The sequence below is a fragment of the Primulina tabacum genome, chromosome 5 (assembly GCF_025594145.1).
Source record: "Primulina tabacum isolate GXHZ01 chromosome 5, ASM2559414v2, whole genome shotgun sequence".
NCBI lineage: Eukaryota > Viridiplantae > Streptophyta > Magnoliopsida > Lamiales > Gesneriaceae > Primulina > Primulina tabacum.
In genome coordinates, this window is record NC_134554.1 from 4,113,599 (window position 1) to 4,130,440 (window position 16,842).

General features: G+C 35.4%; 2 protein-coding genes across 4 annotated transcripts; both read left to right on the forward strand.

Annotated features, from left to right (window-relative positions):
- Window positions 1-968: 968 nt before the first annotated feature.
- LOC142545653 (subtilisin-like protease SBT1.8) lies at window positions 969-4,463 on the forward strand. Its single transcript, XM_075652971.1, has 2 exons — window positions 969-2,673; window positions 3,321-4,463. The coding sequence occupies exons 1-2, from the start codon at window positions 1,044-1,046 to the stop codon at window positions 3,983-3,985; spliced, it is 2,295 nt and encodes a 764-aa protein (XP_075509086.1). The 5' UTR covers window positions 969-1,043; the 3' UTR covers window positions 3,986-4,463.
- A 6,495-nt stretch (window positions 4,464-10,958) lies between these two features.
- Window positions 10,959-16,008, forward strand: LOC142545655 (protein trichome birefringence-like 14). 3 transcript variants are annotated; one of them, XM_075652973.1, is made up of 7 exons: window positions 10,959-11,130; window positions 11,835-12,062; window positions 12,709-12,855; window positions 13,238-13,420; window positions 14,092-14,287; window positions 14,577-15,413; window positions 15,522-16,008. In XM_075652973.1, the coding sequence occupies exons 2-6, from the start codon at window positions 11,849-11,851 to the stop codon at window positions 15,403-15,405; spliced, it is 1,569 nt and encodes a 522-aa protein (XP_075509088.1). In that variant the 5' UTR covers window positions 10,959-11,130; window positions 11,835-11,848; the 3' UTR covers window positions 15,406-15,413; window positions 15,522-16,008. The 3 variants fall into 3 exon arrangements, with proteins under 3 accessions (XP_075509088.1, XP_075509087.1, XP_075509089.1); XM_075652972.1 differs by having other exon boundaries at window positions 14,577-16,005; XM_075652974.1 differs by having other exon boundaries at window positions 11,908-12,062; window positions 14,577-16,002.
- Window positions 16,009-16,842: the final 834 nt, after the last annotated feature.

Here is a 16,842-nt window from a genome sequence, read left to right on the forward strand (position 1 = left end):
TATATTTTAAATATTTTTATTAATCATATAAATAATAAAAAAACATATGTGCCAAAGTTTAAAATTTAAACAACAAAATAAATATAACAAAATATCAAATATAATTACATATATTTTTCAAAATTAAATAATAGATCAAATAAACTTTAATTTTTTGAACAAAGTTTAAAATCCAAATAATTCTATATATAATAACAAACAAAACTTATGATATGAAATAATCAAAATTTAGAAAAAATTCTAAATTTTGTTTAAAAAATTGAATCGATTAGATTGGTTTTTGATTGGTTCGTCGATGCATGATCGGTTTTTGTTCGAGTTTGACGACGATTAAAACGAATTTTAGATTTGGTTATATTCGAAATTGTGAACTGTTATTGGTCGAACCTACATATCCAAGAATACTCTGAAAGCACTTATTCGGTGAACTACTTTTCACTATTAAGTTAGACAAATTTTAATATTTAAGTCATCGGATAATATTTTATTTGAATAAATTTTTTTGTTAATATTCAGTGGTAAAAAAAAATTATTTGACAAAACATACAGAATAGTCAAGATATGCATTTATATTAAATTAATTCGTATGTGCGTGTTATCTTTTTAATTTTTTTTATTACAAACTACAAACATAGTCCACACGACATTTAAACCCAAGCATGATCATCTGACGCAGATGGATGCCTAGAAGTGCGTGCCTTCTGATTAAGTATAGTATATTATAATTATACTATATTATAAGACCATACAATTTGAAGAAAATAAAAGTAATTGATTAAAAATGAATTTTGTTTTAAAAAATTTATAAATAAATAAAATAAAAACCGTAAATTAAGAGACTTAAACAGGTCCACTAAGAAAAGAAACCGCCACGCCCAAGCAATTGGCAGTGGTATTATCGTAATAAAAATAGAATTGAGGCCTTATAGTTAGCGTTTTGCCCTTTGTAAACCCAAAACAAGCCACCGTCTTCTCTATCACACACATTGTCCTTTTTATAGCGCACCTTTTTTCGTGTTCATTTTCCCTTCATTTCTGCAACCATGGGGTTAAACTCCGGGATTTTCTCCCATGGGATCTGCTTTTGTGCCACCTTTTTTATTTTCCAGACCTTTTTGGTTTCGGTACTAGCCAAGAAAACCTACATTGTTCGTGTTAAGCACCACCAAAAACCCGTTTCTTATTCGACCCATAGTGAATGGTACGCCGACCATTTGAGTTCCTTTTCCCCGGAGTCTCTTCTGTATACCTATGACGCCGCTTATCATGGCTTCGCCGCCGTGCTGGATCTGGAGGAGGTAGAGTCCCTCCGAAGATTGGATTCTGTTATCGGAGTCTATGAGGACAGAATTTACTCCCTGCACACCACTCGTACTCCAGAGTTTCTCGGGCTGGATGCTCAGCTCAGCCCGTGGACAGGCCACGGTCTGCAGGAACTCAATCGGGCATTACAAGATGTTGTCGTCGGGGTTTTGGATACAGGGGTCTGGCCTGAATCAAAGTCCTTCAACGACGTCGATATGCCTGATGTGCCATCCAGATGGCGCGGCGAATGTGAATCTGCGCACGATTTCAATCCCAAAATCCACTGCAATAAGAAACTTATTGGTGCGAGGTTTTTCTCCAAAGGTTATACTCAAATGGTGTCGAGTTTGAAGATGAAGGATTTGCAATCCCCGCGCGATTTCGATGGCCATGGAACTCACACGGCAAGCACTGCCGCTGGGTCTGAAGTGGCGAATGCCAGTCTCTTTGGGTACGCGAGGGGAAAAGCCCGAGGTATGGCCACCCAAGCCAGATTGGCGACCTACAAAGTTTGCTGGAAAACAGGTTGTCTTGGTTCCGACATACTAGCCGGAATGGACCGTGCAATACGCGACGGAGTCGACGTCTTATCTTTATCCCTTGGCGGTGGATCTGAGACGTACGCGCGCGATACAATCGCGATAGGAGCTTTCTCTGCGATGGAGAAGGGGATTTTCGTGTCATGTTCAGCAGGAAATAGTGGGCCTGCTAAATCTTCACTGACGAATGTTGCGCCATGGATTATGACTGTTGGTGCCGGCACAATAGACCGGGATTTTCCGGCGTTTGCCACATTAGGAAACGGGAAGAAGTACACTGGTGTATCATTGTACAGTGGAAAAGGCATGGGTGAGGAGGAGGTAGAATTAGTATACAATAAAGGCAAGAACAGTTCAAACAATTTGTGCTTAGCAGGATCCCTAGATCCAACAATAGTTCGTGGGAAAGTGGTGCTGTGTGACAGAGGGATCAACGCGAGGGTGGAGAAAGGTGCGGTGGTGAGGGACGCTGGTGGGGTTGGAATGATACTGGCGAACACGGCGGAGAGCGGGGAGGAGCTGGTAGCAGACAGCCACCTATTGCCGACGGTAGCAGTCGGGAGGAAAGTGGGTGATAAGATAAGACAGTACGTGAAAACCCAGAAGAACCCGAGGGCGCTTCTGGGCTTCGGTGGGACGGTGGTGAACGTGAAACCGTCTCCGGTGGTGGCGGCGTTCAGTTCGAGGGGCCCCAACACGATCACGCCGCAGATATTAAAGCCGGATATTATCGGGCCGGGTGTGAATATCTTGGCAGCTTGGTCTGAAGCAGTCGGGCCCACCGGACTTGAAGTAGACACTAGAAAGAGTCGGTTCAATATCATATCTGGTAAGTTCCCTTTAACGGCTATCTTCCGAATTGTTGGTAATTATTGGAAAGTCTTGTCCCTGTCAAACTTTTATATATAATAATAATAATATAGAAAATATATCAAAAGATAGGGTAACGTGAGTACTATTATTTACGATGATTTTTTATTACATGGTGTTTTTAAATTGTTGATTTGATGAAAAAACTAAAAACATCAAATAGTTTTTGAATCGCACTAAATGGATCTTTTAGTATAGTATGCATGCTTTGCTGTCTACTTTTTAAGAGTTTGAGAGCTTTATAGCATACCTTTGAAAAAGATTCATTGCCCTTGAAAAGTCGCATGATGGACATTACTCGTACGTTGAAAATCAATGCATTTGCGATCGTATTATCCTTACTTTGTTGACTTTTGTTCTACCTACTATACGTAATAAGGTTTTTAGCCGCAAGAATCTTGTGGCGAATATATTCAAAAGATTTGAGTTTTGCTAATAACTGTTTTTCACGAGTTTTTTTTCCCAGAAAATAGTTGGCCCCATTGTTGGAAAATTGTTTTGTAACTATAGTGGTTTATAAACTCAATCGAACTAAATCATCGCGCTTTAAGGGCGTAATTTATTTATCAAAATTCTTGTGCGTTAATATCAGGTTAAAATTTGCAGGCACGTCCATGTCCTGCCCGCACATCTCTGGCCTAGCAGCCCTGCTAAAGGCAGCGCATCCAAACTGGAGCCCGAGTGCCATCAAATCCGCCTTGATGACCACTGCCTACGTACTTGACACCACCAACTCCCCTCTTCGCGATGCAGCCGACTACTCACTCTCCACACCATTTGCTCATGGTTCCGGCCATGTCGACCCTCAGAGAGCCCTCAATCCTGGACTCGTATATGATGCCACCCCACAAGATTACATCACCTTTCTCTGCTCTCTGAACTACACACTTGGGATGATTGAAACCATCTCGAAACGTCCTAATGTCACTTGTGACAGGAGATTTCATGACCCTGGCCAGCTTAACTATCCGTCTTTCTCAGTGTTGTTTGGTAAGTCCAGGGTCGTGCCATACTCTCGGGAACTGACCAATGTTGGAGCAGCTGGGTCTGTCTACAATGTTTCTGTTGAAACTCCCGCAAACGTGGCGGTGATTGTTAAACCGTCCAGCCTTCTTTTCAAGATCGTGGGGGACAAAAGACGTTTCACAGCAACATTCGTTTTGAAGAAGGGCACGAATGGATCTTCAGGGAATGGGTTTGGGTCGATTACTTGGAGTAACGCTCAGCATCAAGTGAAGAGCCCGGTTTCGTTCTCGTGGGTCCGGGTCTGAGAGTGGATCAATGTTCTGTAATTTGGAAATACTGCATTATGCGACCTGACATGTGTTCTGGGAATCTACAGGAAGAAGTTGCTTGTAGATTATAAAAGTAGAGTGGATAATATATGTGCTTGCCGCTTTGTTTGGTTGTTCTACGGGGATTATAGCCAAAGATTACTTATTTTAATGGGAAGCTGGTTGGATCTTGGCCTAAATTTACCAAGATTTTGATGTTTAAACTTTTCAATTGCTTGCGTTGCAGTAATTGGAGTGGATCGCAATTCCAAGGATATGTGCGCATGGTTAATATGACGGCAATTAAACTTGAATTCTTATATATATAAAAACGACACACATTCTCTGCTTTTGTAAAGAGAGAGTGCCCGTTTTTTGTGGAACTCTTCCAACACAATCATGTATCAAGAGAAGCATGTAAAATGGCTGGTCATAAGTTATTATTTGAATTATTTCCAAAGTATTGTTGATTTAATCTTTCGATTATTTTTAAATTTTGATTTGTTGCATTTTGGTTAGAATAATTACATTTATCTATTGTAACAGTTAGAAAAAACGAATTATATTTAAATGTTATATTTTTCTATTTATTAAGGTTTATGAAAAATAACAAATAAACTCAATAATTTTAACAAATATTATTAGGATCAAGCGTTTATCACTAGACAAGAATGTATAGTTGTAATCAAGGAGCAATTTTATTTCTTTATATTCGTGAAAGCATTGAATGCACATACTTTGGTGTTTATAGGTCTGACTGTTAAGCCTATGAGTTATGAGAGGTGTATGTCTATCTGTTGGAGGCGTCTCATATCCATTAGAGATTTGTCTTACCTCTATCCTATCGTCAATCATGTTTCGTGTAGGGACAATATTACTCGTTAAGATTTGACGTCACTCTTTTATTGTTCACCTAGTCAATAGATTAAGCAAAGCAATGTCAGCAGCTTGACGCACGCAAATTTCTCAAGAGGTCACTCCTCCTAGTATTACTCACTTATGCAGGCTTAACTCGGTATTTTTCACCTAAGAGATATAGAAATATATTTATTAAGAGACTTAAACTCATTACTTCGCTCTAATTTTAATTGTTAAGATACTTAGTAATAGGTGAAAAGTTAACGTTGTTAGCCAAACAAAACTTTATTTCTTTAAATTCATGATAGTGCAGATTGTACCTAATTAAGAGGTAATGAGTCTGACTGTTTGGCCTATGAGTTCGAGGAGTTGCATGTCTATGTATACTTGTGATGTCTCATAATCTTTAAATATCAGTCTAATAATTTCACTACCACCGACCCTAATCCCAGCATAGTAAGTATTATCCACTAAGATTTGACGACATTCTTTTATGATTTACCTAGCCTATAAGATCATGTGACGCAACGTCAACAATTTGATTTACGAGAACCTTCCAGGAGGTCGTTCATCTCAATATCACTTTCACTCATGGATATTTAACTCAGCGATTACAAACACACATGTCAAATTTGTGAGTATCTTATATTTATTTGCCTCACATATTTCGTCGTTAAATGTAAGAAATACAAACATGAAGGAAGCGTGTATAATGTAAACGAGTAGGTCTATTGTGAGACTGTCTCACAAATTTTTATGTGAGACGGATCAATCCTACCGATATTGACAATAAAAAGTAATACTCTTAGCATAAAAATTAATATTTTTTCATAAATGATATCATTGTCTCACAAAATACGACTCGTCAGACCATCTCACACAAGTTTTTGTCGATGTAAATTTTTATTAGATGTTTGTTAATTCACAAGAATGTATATTTAATATTTAAAAATAGTTTTTTTTTGTTAATATGAAAAAACTCAAGAGAGGTAGGCGAAGAATAATTTACATTGTTTAAAGCAAATTTTAGATATATTATCATATATTTTGTAAAAAATTCAGATAATATGAAATTATAAATTACAAAGATTATTTTATTCGTAACAGGTGTCCTTTCTAGAAACAGCCCATTCGCAAGATGTCTAAATTCTCAAAATTGACAAAAAGAACACGTCTAGTGTTTGACAAGGCCACAAACAAACATACAGCAGTTCCCTTGGACGGATCCCGATTAAAATTTATGTGAGACGGTAGTACGGATTGTATTTTGTGAGACATATCTCTTATTTAAATCATTTATGAAAAATTATTATTTTTTATGCTAAGAGTATTATTGTGAATATCGGTAGGGTTGACCCGTCTCACATATAAAGATTCGTGAGACTGTCTCACAAGAGACCTACTCTCAAAAAATATATTACTAGTTATGCACTTATATGTAATTAGTGTGTGAAAACTGTTATTATAACAATAATAATAATACTTTTTAGATTGAAAATAAAAATAATAATAATAATAGTTAAATTTAAAAGTATTTGAAAATAATACTAATAAGGCCACGTTTGGTACTTGGGATTAGGGTAGGATTACACTTTAATCAAGTGTTTGATACGTTTTTAAGTCAAGCACTAGTAACCCGGGGCCTGTGAAATGTGCACTGTTGAACCGTGAAAAAGCAAGATTTAAATCCCAACTTCAGGAAGGTATTCTTTGTCCTCATTTGCACAGTACGATAGACAACTTGTTTATTTTACAAAAATACCCTTAGCCATACTTTAACGAAACCTCTCATTTCTCACACATTTATCTTGTACTGAAAATGGCCGCCGTCGCCGTTGGTTGATGCTTATGACAGAACCTGCAAAAGTTTCTTTCACTGAAAACTAAAGAATCAAAATTAATGAACAAACATGAAAAATGAAACGATTTCCTTCTTCACATTTACACCAGATCGTGAACTTAGAAAAAAATTGGCATAAGATTTATTTGTATCCCAGTTCCTTACCTTTCTTTCACAGATATACTTCGGTTCTACATCAGATGTGGGATGTAAGAAATGCCAAGGACAAGCATTGAGTGAGAGAATAGTTATGGAGATCTGCACTGCGGGTAAAAAAGAAGAAGCCTGCTGTGTACAATTAAAGGGGTAAAATTGGGAAATTAAATAATGAGTTGTGTTTATCCTCAGCGAATAAATACTACCAAACCGGAATGAAGTTTAAGAAGTCATACTAAATGTCCACGTTCTCAACTTTGTTATCTGTTATATTATCTTTCAATTATTAATCTTATCTTAACGGTGCCTAATAGTAATAGTACTATTTGTTAAAAAATTCAACCAAATTCCCACCACACGAGTTCGAATCCATGTGGCCATTGTGGTAAATCAGATCCAATGATTCGGTTCGCTAGTACAGTAAAAATAAAATTAAAAAACTAAGCAAGAAAGAAAGAAAAAAATCGGTCAACGAACTCTGCCCATCATTACTTCGGAAAATCTATGGACTTGTCGAGTTGGGGCAACCCACTAGAAAAAAAAAATCACAGAATTTGGCCTCTAGATTCTTGGTATTGTTATATATTGTATTATTGTGAGACCCCGTAATCTGATTAATATTAATTATGTAATTATGAGTCATAGAACAACTCATAAAGTAATCATAATTAAAATTGAAATAAGAAAATGTAAATAATATATCATGATAAAGAGATATGGGTTGCATGTGAACTTCTGTAAAAGAAAATTAGTGTATTAATTTAAAAATAGTCAATTAAAATTTAAGGGTAAAATGATAATTTTCATAAGAAATTTACGTATGCAGATCCTTGATTCATGTTAAATTGGTGTTTTTGTCCTTTCATTTCGTACGCATGCTGTGAGTCCACCGCCTCATATTTATTCCATTTTATTGTGTATATATGTCATTTATTTAACAAAAAATAGCAGAAAAATAGAGAAAAGTTAAAGGGGACTCACCGTTTTCCTTTCCTTCATTAAGTATTGCAAAAACATTAAACCAGCAGCATATTATTCACTTTTGGCATAGCTAGTAAGTAATCGAGGTGAGTTCTTGGATTTCTTACTTGAATTGAGAATTTATGTCATAAGTGGAGTTTGCTTGATATGTAGACTCATGTTTATGAGAACGTCAATCTAGTAATATGTGTAAAATAAATAATTCTTCAATACCAGTTATATAATGATATTGAAATTTTATTAAGTCAGTGCTAATGGAGAGTTTTTAATTGTAATACTTGATTTGGGGTGAAACAAAGAATCAAAGTAGTAAAATGAATCATAACAACATAATATTGAATCTTAAAATAATGAAATAATGAGGTCTTCTTCGGACAAGTTGTGTAATTCGAATTCTGATGGTCTTTTGTGCTAGGAATATTAAAATGATAATTAGTGATAATTGCTTCAACTTAGTTTGACAAATTGAAGAATCATAGAAAATAAATTAGTTGACATATGGATTATGGAATGAGAAACTGAAACAAAAATAAATATATGGAATTGTGTAGATTTCACCCAACATTGAAGATATCAAGTTTGGATAATCAGAAATAAGCCATCGAGTAACATACGACAGGTATCTGTATCATGTGCTATATGTTTGATTGATTTGATGGATTTGATTGAGAATATTGTCGAGTTGATGTGACATACATGACATACACGTTGAGCTATGATCCTTGGATACCCTGATATGATTGGATTTGATTATGGGGTTTGTGAACACAATGCTTTGTTTGGCATTATGTGGCCCTTAAAACATAGACATTAGTGGCCCCGATGATTTGGGATTTGATGGTGCTTTGTCGACGCTATCATACGAGTATCCCTGATTGAGGCCGGTGTGCCAGCTCGAGCATTGATTTGATAGCGATTCGTTTGATTCTGACATGTGCTCAGTGGATAGGCATTTGACCTGATACCTCCACGACATACATGCATTGCATATCATATATCATTGTTTAGATATTTGTGGTATATATTGTGGTTGCTTCAAACTGAGCTTTGTTCACCCCAGAGGGGGCTGTTGTTGTCTTTGTATGTTGACAATGACAGGTACTCCAGGTTATCAAGAGACCGGAGATGGTACTTCTGGAGGGAGTCACAGTTTGAGTTGAGGTTTAGTGGTTGTTTCCCAGTATATATGAATATGTATCTTATACCGGGGCATGTCCCGAGAATATGAGTTTGTTTGTATTTAGTTGTTTTTGATTACGTGTGGGCATGTTTTATGATGTGAGATGAAATATAATTTTTAGTATTCAAATAATATGTTTTGGGCTCATCGTAAAGAAAATTTTAAACTCGGTTTTCGCTGTAATTAATTAATCTTAATCAAATTGCATCCTAATAACGATTAGGAATTAAAGACCACGTAATTATAAAACAGAAACAAATATATGAATACTCCCTATTTGACCCTGGACGTAAGTGTATTATTATAAAAAGAAAAACAAAATCGTGAATTTGTGATTCATTCCTGAAAAAAAAAAAGAAAGCAATATTGTTGAATCTTTTGATCTGTAAATTTTTATTTACAAAAAGAAAAAGGTAGCAAGATGACAAATGAGCATCACGTCATATAAAATCAAGTATATGAACCTCCAAATTTTGAAACAAATACATCCACTTTTTAAAAAAATTACGGAGATGTAAGGTCTAATTTAACATAAGGGTTTTTTTTTTATATATATATAAACACATTAACGGATCGTATCACACATGAAGATATTTCGTAAAAAATAAGAATATAGTAGTTTTTATTTTTAAAATAAAAATTATATCATAACATATTCCCTCGCTACTCGAAATATATTTATTTAATATATAATGAATATGTCTCTTGTGAGACGGTTATGCGAATCTTTATCTGTGAGACGAGTCAACCCTACCGATATTCACAATAAAAAGTAATACTCTTAGCATAAAAAGTAATATTTTTCATTGATAACCCAAATAAGATATATGTCTCATAAAATACGCTCCGTGAGACCGTCTCTCATAGGTTTTTTCCGTATATAATTATATTATATTAGTAATATTTTTAAGCGGTTTACAAACTATCAAATAAATTAATTTGAACTCGAATTCGATTAAAAAAGATTGGAACATGTTCGAATTCGACATAAATTTAATAATTTCAAATACAAATCAAATGTTCTTAAAAAACTTACAAACGGATTAATTCGTTCAATAGTCTAATTCATACCATCAATGCTGGCATGTGATATCTCTAGTGGAAAGTTGTCGAACGTAAATACACAAACCCGTGGTGAAAGATTTAATTTCCACCACTCAACTGCCAACAATAAGTCGTCTTTCCAATCACGTACTCTTATATAATATAAGTATCTTTTAATACTATTATTTATTTTTGTCTCACAAAATTAATTCGTAGGATCATTTTTTAAAAATTTTTTGTAATAAATAATATTCTTTATGATTGACTAGTTAAAGTAAAAAAAAAATTACAAATCAAAATTTAATAATGAAATTTGATCAAGTATGATCTCTCTAATTTTTTTAGTATTAAGCAACATCACATACGAAACTAAGGGCTATTTAAATATTAAAATAATGTGAAAACGAAAAATCTTGGATTTTTTTTTACAAAAGAAAAAATAATTGTAATATTATCGATGTAAAAAGATAAAAATAAAAAAAATCTATCATGTCTATAGTATCATATATCTTATCATCTATATCAAATAGTTAATAGAGTATGTTTTACGGATTTATATATTTATAATTATAAAACTGTTTCACAAAAATTTTGTGTAATAAATTATAAAATTTAATTATTATCTATTTAAATAAATTATTTGCTATATATAATAATACAACAAATAATAACTCAGCAGCTAATTCAGGTACATGGATATATCATTGTCAAAATAGAATTCAGTAATTATATAATTATAAATAAAATAAACTAAAATAGGATGAACTTGGATCTTCGGTTCCTATATTAGTATATTTGTCCCAAAAAAAAACATATAATATAATATTAATATTTCAAATACTCGACACGTGGCCTCCTTTGTTATATTTTAATATCGCCTTTTTCTTTACCCATATCATTCTGTACGTCACCTCCGCCCAACGGCCACCCTACTACAGCTGTTGGTTCCGCAGCGGCACTTCCATCTCTTCTCCTCCCTTGCTCACACACATTTATTTTATGAGTGTTGTTTTTTTACGAAATTTGATATAAAATCTTAGCATTTTCCGTGAGTTCCATTTCTTCCGGGGTCTCTGATTTCAGGTAAAAATCTATTATTCTTCGCCGTTTTGTTAAAGTACTCCATTTTTTGTTACTGTTTGATAAGGTTGCTTGATTTGCTTCCGTTTTGTTTGATCCAGGTTTAGCAAATTGTATGTTGTTTAAATTCTATTTCTTTGTTCGGAATTCCGATTGTTTCTTGAGTTGAAAGTTTTGTTTCGTTTCTCTTCTTTTTTTCTCGCTGTACTGATTTTTATTGTCTTAGTAGCTTAAAATGTAAGCTTTTTCGTATTGTTTTTGAAATGAAATTGATTGATCTGTTGATTATGCTTTAGGCGATGTTATAAATTTCGGACGAGCTGAGAGCCGTGGGGATTCCAATCCCTATGCTGTGTGTGAGTATGTACTGTTGAATTTGGTGGAGTGAATGACGGTGATATCGTTTTATTTTTGTTTGGGGAAGGAAGGGTAGTGGGTGGTTATTTCAGCAATATTGAGCACTTCGTGTGTGATTAGAACGATGCTCCATTATTTTGTGATTGACATTCATGTAACATGACGAGAAAACTATGAAGAAAAAACAAATCGGACTGTCTTCAGGTTGTAATTGTAGGCTGATTCCAATACCAATGATTTTATATACTAAATATAAGAAGGTGTGTATTATCAACCTTTAGGGCCGGGATGCTGTTTATGGAACTTCAAAAATCAGTATTGCGGACTAATGATTGTGGAATATTTCATAGATCCGATCTAGTAGATGTTCAAGTGTTTTCATGTTGAGGTGAACTTGAATCTGTTTCACTTGGAACTGTCCAGGATGAAGCGAGGCATATATGGACTTAAAGTTCAACAAGTCTCTTTTATCCTCCTTGGTTTGGTGTGTGCAATGATGCTTGGGTTAACGTGGAAGAAGACGACATTCCTGACCTCTTTCGTCCCAACTCGAAGTCGTGTCTTGGAGCTTAATCGAGGTGTGTCTTTATTTATGATCTCCATCTGATTTCACGACCACGATCAACCTATGTAGAATATGGACTTTTCAAAGTTTATAATTGCTGATTAACTGTGAAGCTAATTCGAGCTTTGGTCTGGAGTGAATTGTTTTACGAAGGTAATGTCCATGCCATCGTATTCCTATATCATTTCAATTAATATGGTAAAAAAAGATTTTTTTTTTCTTTCAAATGTCTGATCTTGAACTAACTTCAAGTCTAATCTGCTTTTCCCGCATAAGACCTGATTGTGATCCATGTCTGTGATAGCTGGTGTACTTTGGCACAATCACGGGCAAATGAATTAAAATATTTATTTGAGGGAATGAATAGGAATGTTAGATGTTCTATTTTTTGACTTGACGTAAAAATAATATGTGTTTTTATAAAAAAAAGTTAATGGTTGCTGTGTCAAGGACTGTCTTCCTGTGATTATATTCAATCTATAAGAATATCAGTTAATTTGCATAACTGTCCAGATGAAGAATTTTCCTTAGTAGTTGCTTTCAAATACTTCCCTGCAGAATAAATTCTTGCAGTTTGCCAGGCATTCATTTGACCGTGCTCGTACTACACCTGATATCAAAACTTCTTACTGACGATGAATTTCATCTGACTGTCACAGATGAAGCAGATATGATGGAAATTTTAGTTGGAAAAAATAGTTCTGAGCAAAAGGAGGGGAACGGATATGAATCAGTGGGTTCTAATGGTACAAAAGAGACTACTGTTAAGAGGGGAAATAGTGAAATTACTATTTCTGCAAACATAGGTTGGTAATTTTGTATCCGTTTGTGTTTATAATAACAGTGACCTATGTCATCATTGCAAATCGTTTGAGATTATTGGTTCCATATGTCTTTAAAAGCCTTGTTGCTCCTGTGTTACTTTATATTCGAGTACCTTTTTGGTCATATGGTATCCTTTTACATAAATATGGAAGTCTTTTTCTAGTTGTCCTCATACACCAGATTGCTTTTTCCAGTTCATATGATTTTTATACGGTATCTCCATAGTTTAGGCCACCCTTCAAGGTTTTATTCACATTCAATCCAATCATTCTTTCTGTAATCAGCATTCAGTTATTGCAGTCTAGTCTTCAAGTTTTTTTTCAAAATTTGTTAAATGAATTCATTTTTTCTCAATCCAAACAGTGGCAAAAAATTTATTCCAAAGAACTGGAGCAGAAGAACATTCAGTGGTAAAAAATAAATCGAAAGAAGGCGAGAGTCATTTGGCGGCGCCAGTGAACTCTGCAATTGAAGAGCCATTTGTCAAGAGAGCGCAAACCGGAAACATTCCAGCAGCAGCTGATAAGAAAGTCCATACAAAGAAAGGTTATATACCAAGTTCCTTCATTTGAAAACCAAATGTACGATAACCATAATGATTATAAAGGCCAGATGAAAAGTTTTGCGGGTTATAGTTACTACGGCTGGTAAAACAGTAAAAAAACGTTATGCATGGACTGCTTTAGAGTTTAAAAAATTTGAGTTACCATTATCACTCTCTATGATTTTTGGTAGAGCTATAAAAGCATTTGGTCCTATGATTGCTATCCAAGCTAAGTTTACGTGTTTGGTTTCCTCCATAAGTTGTAGTTTATTATGATTATCGATGGGAGGATTGCAAACTTTTGATCATACAAAAAGAATTATGTTGTTTAAGGCTTGCGCCTTGTTCTTTCAATATGACTTAAGTTACAAGAAATTAAGGCTTTGTCAATAGATGTACCAAATTGATTGCATGAAAATGTAGCACATGTATAGAACATGGTTTACTGATGATAGCATTAGAAAATTTAGATTCTGAATGAGTTCCCTCTATCCCTGTGGATAAGCAAACAAATAACATCGAAGGGATTCTAGTATTCAAAAAATTTGACTTATGATTTCGGTCTCTTATTTATTAAATTGTCCTTTTCTCTTTTTTATCATGTGTGGGTGGTATCTTTAACATAACTTGAAACATATTTTATGATTATGCTAAGCTTGCTTACGTTTTACAGGCTGTAATTATGCCAAAGGTAAATGGATCTTTGACGATAGTCGTCCTCTATATTCCGGTTACGATTGTCATCAATGGTTGTCGCCCATGTGGTCTTGTCGTCTCACACAGCGAAAAGATTTTGACTATGAAAAATTACGATGGCGACCCAAGGACTGCGATATGGTAGAATTCACGGCTTCGAAGTTCCGAAAGAGGTACGACTAACAAAGTTCAGTATTTGCTCGTCGAAACATAAAAATGAAAGAAATTGGATGGTTATTGTTCTCTTTGCTTTTTTCTCGGTAATAATATCATCAACAAAGTTGTGAGAAATTAAGCGTGCACAATTTTTCTTCGTGTTTAGATTTGTCCATTTCATCTAAATCAGAGATACTTCTTATTTTATAAAAAAATGCTGCATGTCTTAGGAATGATGACATGAAATTCTAACTGCTATATTTACTCAAAAACAGAAAAAGTTATAAAATGTCATTCTTCTTGCAGAATGCAGGACAAAACTCTAGCATTTGTCGGTGATTCATTGGGTAGACAACAGTTCCAGTCTCTCATGTGCATGGTGACAGGCGGCAAAGAAACATCCGATGTTGCAGATGTGGGGCATGAGTATGGTCTTGTTAAAGCTCTTGGTTCTGCAAGGCCTGATGGATGGGCTTATCGGTTTCCTAGTACCAACACCACCATTCTTTACTACTGGTCGGCCAGTCTTTGTGACTTAGAGCCTATTAACATCTCTAACCCGACCACCGATTTTGCGATGCACCTGGATCGACCTCCTGCATTTTTACGCCAATATCTCCACAGATTTGATGTTCTTGTCCTCAACACCGGACACCATTGGAACAGAGGAAAACTCAAGGCCAATAGATGGATCATGTATGTTGGTGGTGTTCCCAACACGGATAGGAAGATTGCAAATATTGTGGGCGCAAAAGATTTTACGGTCCACAGTATTGTCAAATGGGTGAATACTGAGCTCCCAAAATTCCCAGGCCTCAAAGCATTTTTCCGATCTATATCGCCAAGACATTTTTTCAACGGAGACTGGAACACTGGAGGTACCTGCGACAATACTACCCCTTTATCGGGTGGCAAGGAAGTTTTGCAAGATGAATCGGGTGATCCTCTCAGTTCAGGAGCAGTGAACGGAACCAGTGTTAGACTTTTGGACATCACAGCGTTGTCTCAGCTTAGAGACGAGGGTCATATTTCACGTTACAGCATCAAAGCAACACCTGGGGTACAGGATTGTTTGCATTGGTGCTTACCAGGTGTTCCGGATACTTGGAATGAAATTTTGTTTGCGCAAATATAGTTCCTAAAGTGGTTTGAGAATTTTATTCAGTCCCCAGCTAACAAGTATTCGTAGGAGTTACGGATGCTATGCCAATGGAAACGCGGTGTTGGTTGGGAAGATCGCCATTAATATAGATGATGATGCTCTCAGGTTATTCTAATTTGTTACTTCATTCTCGCTAATTCTTGACGTATATATGATATTTTTTCTCAGATAAACCTCATATACACTAAGAAAATTATTTGCATAATATTTTTTTTATCCTCTTCCTAATTCTTTCTTTCTTGGTCTTCATAAACATCGAGTACAGCAGGCACCTCTACCATATTTGTATACCAACGAAGGTCGAGTGGAACATTCAGTTGGATTTAAGTGCTGGCACCAATTGAATTTGCTGATTAATGTAATACGGATTGGTTCGATTTGTATTTTGATAAAATAGTTGTAAGAAAGCTATCTCGTGTCTTTCCTTCCACGTACGTAAGTGCTTGAATATATAAATTCGATATGGATTTCTACAAAAATGTTTAGATTCGGTTGACGGGTTCAATGATTTTGGAATCAAAATCGACCATCAAAATACTGAGCAAGAACCTGAATTTTTTGGTTTTTTAGATAGATTCGTCGTCAAAGGTTAATTAATCCCTTGCCCGAAATTAGTTTTTTCTTTTTCCTACTTATTTAAATAAAGTCAGTAATATGATTCCCACGGGGTCGCATATGGAAGACCATTGACAATTATAGTTATACGAAACCTTTGTTCGTTCCATGGTCAGTTGGGTGATATATTCTGTATGTATGTAACTGCTCTGTGCGCCTGTTTTTACGTGATTTATTCCGAAGTGAGCCGACACCTTGTTTCAGTGAGGGTATATCGATAGGCAGTGAGATGTCTGTTGGAGCGTCGAATGTCACAATAGAAAGCGTCCACATGTGGAACTCCAGAGAGCTGTTCGGATCAAAACAGCCCCTGGAAGAGGAGGATATGTTAAGCACAACGTACAGAAACCTGACATTTGAGATTGTCCCTGTGGGAATCATAATCAAGACAGAGTACAATGAAAATCCAGACGAGGGGTTCGATCCTAAGGATGTCCCTCGACTGGAATATATTGCTTATCGGTTCACCGTGAAGGTGTTCGAGTTCCGGTTCGAATACACGGGAGTGGAGATACTCACATATGGAATGTGAGTTTCCAGGACATATATGTGGGGATAACCTATAAAAAGAAACATTTTTCCAGCGTCCTTATGTACAGGGACGCGTTATAGTGGCGGTGTTCCTCCGCTCCCTGTGAAAATATGGATTTGTATGATGAGAGGGGATGTGGCAGTTTTCCTCCGCGCCAATATAAAATTAAATATTAATAGGTTTTTACACCTCATGTCCAGCATATTTACTTATTTGCAAGGGGTTTTATATTTAATTTTAAAAAAAAATAGAATTTTAAATGC